This window comes from Sinocyclocheilus anshuiensis, unplaced genomic scaffold (assembly GCF_001515605.1).
Source record: "Sinocyclocheilus anshuiensis isolate Anshui unplaced genomic scaffold, SAMN03320099.WGS_v1.1 scaffold217, whole genome shotgun sequence".
Lineage (NCBI taxonomy): Eukaryota > Metazoa > Chordata > Actinopteri > Cypriniformes > Cyprinidae > Sinocyclocheilus > Sinocyclocheilus anshuiensis.
In genome coordinates this window covers 775,981-780,619 of record NW_015536538.1, presented here as the reverse complement: position 1 = coordinate 780,619, position 4,639 = coordinate 775,981, and the positions used below count along the sequence as shown (strand labels likewise).

At 36.3% G+C, this 4,639-nt stretch overlaps 1 protein-coding gene across 1 annotated transcript in view; it reads right to left on the bottom strand.

The window, feature by feature from the left end:
• LOC107696615 (acetyl-coenzyme A synthetase, cytoplasmic-like) overlaps nt 1–4,639 on the bottom strand; it is a 15,681-nt gene that overhangs the window by 3,778 nt on the left and 7,264 nt on the right. Inside the window, exons 6-13 of the mRNA XM_016497056.1 lie at nt 4,312–4,387; nt 3,631–3,823; nt 2,830–3,000; nt 2,540–2,673; nt 1,257–1,389; nt 687–743; nt 502–582; nt 306–414 (exon numbers count right to left, since the gene is read on the bottom strand). Of these exons, the coding sequence (XP_016352542.1) occupies nt 306–414; nt 502–582; nt 687–743; nt 1,257–1,389; nt 2,540–2,673; nt 2,830–3,000; nt 3,631–3,823; nt 4,312–4,387 (954 nt within the window). The remainder of the gene's footprint in view (nt 1–305; nt 415–501; nt 583–686; nt 744–1,256; nt 1,390–2,539; nt 2,674–2,829; nt 3,001–3,630; nt 3,824–4,311; nt 4,388–4,639) is intronic.

The following is a 4,639-nucleotide window of genomic DNA, read 5'->3' as shown; positions in this document are numbered from 1 at the left end:
TGTATTTTTGGCTATTGCTACAAATATACCCCAGTGACTTAAGACTGCTTTTGTGCTCCAGGGTCACAAATATACTTCATTGAGCATCACTGTTTACAACACATTTAGCACATATTTAACATATTTTGGCAAGAAAAAAATATTTTTTGCCATATGGATTTGCAGACATAAGAGAATATAACACAAAATTCTATAAATTAGTAACAATGGATCATAATTAATCACTTTTGCAAAAATGTAACATTCCATTTTCAAAAATAGCATTCACCAACACTGGTTCTGATATGTTTGCATTGCTACATTACCATCTCCTGTCACATAGAATCCTGGGAATTTTCTGAAGTAGGTGCTTTCAAAGCGTTCCTGATTCCCGTACACACCCCTCATGATTCCTGGCCAGGGCTTCCGGAAAACCTGAGACCAAAACATCCGTTCATGGTCAGAGAAAAAACGCATGCAGTTTGGAAATAACAGCTGGGATAACTAGGATGAAAGTCTCACCAGGTATCCCTCCGCCTCGCCCTCTAGTTCTTCTCCATGTTCATTGAGAATGGCAGGCTGGACTCCAAAAAATGGGCACGTCTGCACAGAGAAGACACTTCAATATCAGAGTCATCCATCCCCATTTTTAACAGTTTCATAAGACGTAAGATGTAATACGTCAAGGTGATTTTCAGGAGACTCACAGCAGATCCAGGCTTCAGTGGTGTAGCAGCTGGAAGTGGAGTCAAAACATGGCCACCCTGCCGACACAACAAACTTATTATTAGTTGAGCATTAGTGAGTATTATGTGACATTTTATACAAGCAATAATGCACTTTGTGGTAAAATTCTGATTATAAAACGAATAGTTCTGGTCCTTGATTCTGATTGGTTGAGCCGTGTTCGAAGCTGTTGTAAATTACTCTAACTGTTTCTGAGGAACTACATTGTTTGGCGGAAGAATAATTTTTTTATTATCATTACACTTTATTTGCTCTTTTATTTTGTGAAACCTTACTATGTATATGGAATAACCGTTGTATAAAAGCAATAAGCCCCGTGAAGCTGTGGTTTACAGTGAATTTATAACAGCTAATGGGGTTTTAGGCACTCCACTCCACGTCGACGCCCCTTAGCTGTTATAAATTCACTGTAAACCACGGCTTCTTGGGGCTTATTGCTTTATTTTAACACGGTTAAAGGGGGTTTTAGGCAACTTTGTTCCAAAAAAAACTTGTGTCTTGTTTGGTTTTGATAATTGTAAATGTTTTACCGTCTCTGTTTGCCAGAAGGTGTCAATAACCGGACAGCGCTGCTGACCCACAACATCATAATACCAAAGCCAAGCCTCTGGGTTTATGGGTTCTCCAACCGTACCCAACACACACAAACTGGACAGATCATACCTGACACAAACAGATGCAAGATTACTAGTTTGCAATATTTGTAGAATATCTCAAAACAGACAAAAACCATCCATGTCTGAAGCACAAGCTGTTGTTGTGTAAAAAAACAATATTTGCAGAAGGTATTTTTTCTAAAATAATTTCTGTCCAATAGGTGGCGCTAACAACCTTTGATAGTGTAAACAGTCCCTGTAAGCAGCACTATCACGCCACTGAGAGATGACATGAATGTGCGAGTTCAACACTAACTATTCAACAACATCTCTACCAGGTCACAGCAGGACTAGCTTGACCTGTTGCAGTATCTTTAATGAGTCAAATAAAACATTGGTGATTTGAACAGTGCTCAGTGATGGCTTTGGTTTTCTGAGGCCTCCAGCGCCCCCTGGAGGACAGCCCTTTGTATAATATAATAATAGTAATATTTATGTATATAATTATTAATTACTATTATATTATATGTTTTTATCATTATAATATTATTGGTGTTATTATTATAACATGTTAACAATAATTGTTATTTTTAATGTAATTTTATTTAATAATATTAATTGTTATTAATTAATAATAATAATTATTTCATTTGTCTCTGTTAGGTTAGGGAAAAACAATATTTGTACAATATTTGTAAAAACAATCATTGTAAAAATGATGTATCATACTTTAATCATAATAATATTTGTGTGTGTATAAAATCTTTATAGCAATAAATGTGTAAAATAAACTAAATTTTATTTATTTTAGAAATTATAATTTTTACCATTATTGTTTAATTAAAAAAAATAATAATTCTAAAGCACATTAAGTTTTCTGATTGGGTGTGGGTTAGTTTATAGTACTAATATTTAGATTATTAGACTTCCTGTGTAATTGTAAACCAAAAGGTTTAAAAACAATACTAAACACAAGTTTTCTGTGAGGGTTATGTTTAGGGGTAGGGTTACTTCAGGGGATAGAAAATCGAAAAATATGCTCAGTATAAAAACTTTTACACCTATGAAGAGTCCCTATAAAGCATATATACAGTGTGTGTGGATACACTACGTTATGGGGACAAAATGTCCCTACAAAGATGGCAATATCCAAAATCCTTGTCCTTGTGGGGACATTTTTGGTGTGTGTGTGTGCGTGAGAATGTGTGTGTGCTCACCGCTGCAGTGGTTCTCTCCCGTATTTCATCAGCAGTCGTATAGCAGTGGGTGCGGTGTAGAACTTAGAGACTCCGTACTTCTCAATGATCTCCCACAGTCTGCCCACATGAGGATACACCGGCACACCTTCAAACTACACACCACATTACACTCATTCAAACTGATGAATCTTAGATCAAATTGACTTCATATATTTTTAAATGACAGTAAAAGCTATGCTGAATTTTGCAGAAACATGTTCACAATTTCCCAGTTTGTGCAAGTGAATATTCTACATCATATTTCTTACCAGCACGCTGGTGGCGCCGTTGGCTAAAGGGCCGTACGTGATGTAGGAGTGGCCTGTTATCCAGCCAATGTCTGCAGTGCACCAGTAAACGTCATCATGGTGATAATCGAAAACATATTTGAAGGTCAGTGATGTATAGAGCATATATCCAGTGACGGTGTGAAGGACCCCCTGTACAGAAATGAAGGAATGAATACTAGCACACTGCTTAGTGCACACTGTATGTGCAGTATATACTGCATGCTGCCTACTCTTTTATAAAAAAAAATAGTATGTGAAGTAGTATGTGCTGCAGAAACTTCTCTAAACAATATCATACTAAAATGGTTGTCACATTAATTCATCAAGTGGTGTCCAGTTAATTCAGCTTTGATCACAGCAATAAATTACAATAGAAAACAGTTATTTTAAATTGTAATAATATTTCACAATTTTTACCAAAAATTGGTCAAAGTATTTTTGATTTTGTAAAAAGTAATGGAAATAAATATTGCTGTTTTGCAATTTGTAGACAATGTTTTGATCAAAAATACTTTTTACAAAATCAAAAACCAATTTTTGGTAAAAATCGTGAAATATTATTACAATTTAAAATAACTGTTTTCTATTGTAATTTATTCCTGTGATCAAAGCTGGAGCGCTGTACATTCACTCCCCCCACCTACAATCCCTGCCGGTACGAGACTCAAACCCGCAACCTTTGGGTTATGAGTCCGACTCTCTAACCATTAGGCCACGACTTCCCCTCAAAAGAAAAAATAGGCACACACACACACAAAAGAAAAAATAGTATGGTCATTAATTTAAGTGCTGGATATAAGAGAATTTTACATTTGCTCTATTTAAATTTTTTCCTGCTAGAAAACCATCATATACTGTAAGTAGTCCATACAACTTGACCGTTTGACCAACCTGTAGTTTGTTGGAAGCATCAGTGTTTGTTCTGAAGGCATGATGTTTGACCACCACACACTTCTGAACACACGAGGCCATGCTGAGCGAGACAGAGAACACAGTACGTACATAAAATCATATTTAAAAGCAAAAAAATGTGCATATTGACTGTTCTAAGCTCTTATCAGTAAGTGTGAATAATAATAGTAATGTTTTCATCATGGCATTATGTCATTTATTGAGTGATACCATCAAAATTCATAAATGATTAATGTGCCAAATCAACGACATCATCATTCAGTCACATGTTACAAATCCACACCCGTGTTTGCTCTATGATGCGTATGTCTCATTTCACATGTTGCCATGGTGAGATGAAGCGAAGGGTTCCAAACTGTGCTGTTGCTCGGCAACCCCTGACAGTCTGTGATTGGGTGAGTGCTCCGGTGTGTGTGTGTGTGTGTGTGTTTGTAATGGACAGTCTCTGATTGGGTGAGTGCTCCGCTGTGTGTGTGTATAATGGATGGGTGAGAGGTTGATGTAAACAGAGGTTCCTCTGATAGCAGAGAGCAGCAGACAGGGACGTACCTCTCCTTACAGCGCTCCAGAGCTTCAGACGCAATCTTCTTCAGATTGATCAGCTTGTCACCTCTGTAAACACCATCTGTAGAACACATATACACACACAAACACAGAGAGAGAGAGAGCAAAAACACATGAGATGGGAAGACAAAGAGAGGTGAGGAGAAAGATGGACTTTAGGATGATGCACAGGATTTTATCAGTCCGTTAGGAAACAAATGTTTTTATAAGGTTGCAGGTTGCTGGGGGGAAGAATATTATAAAATATATATATATATATATATATATATATATATATATATATATATATATATATATATATATACTGTACGTA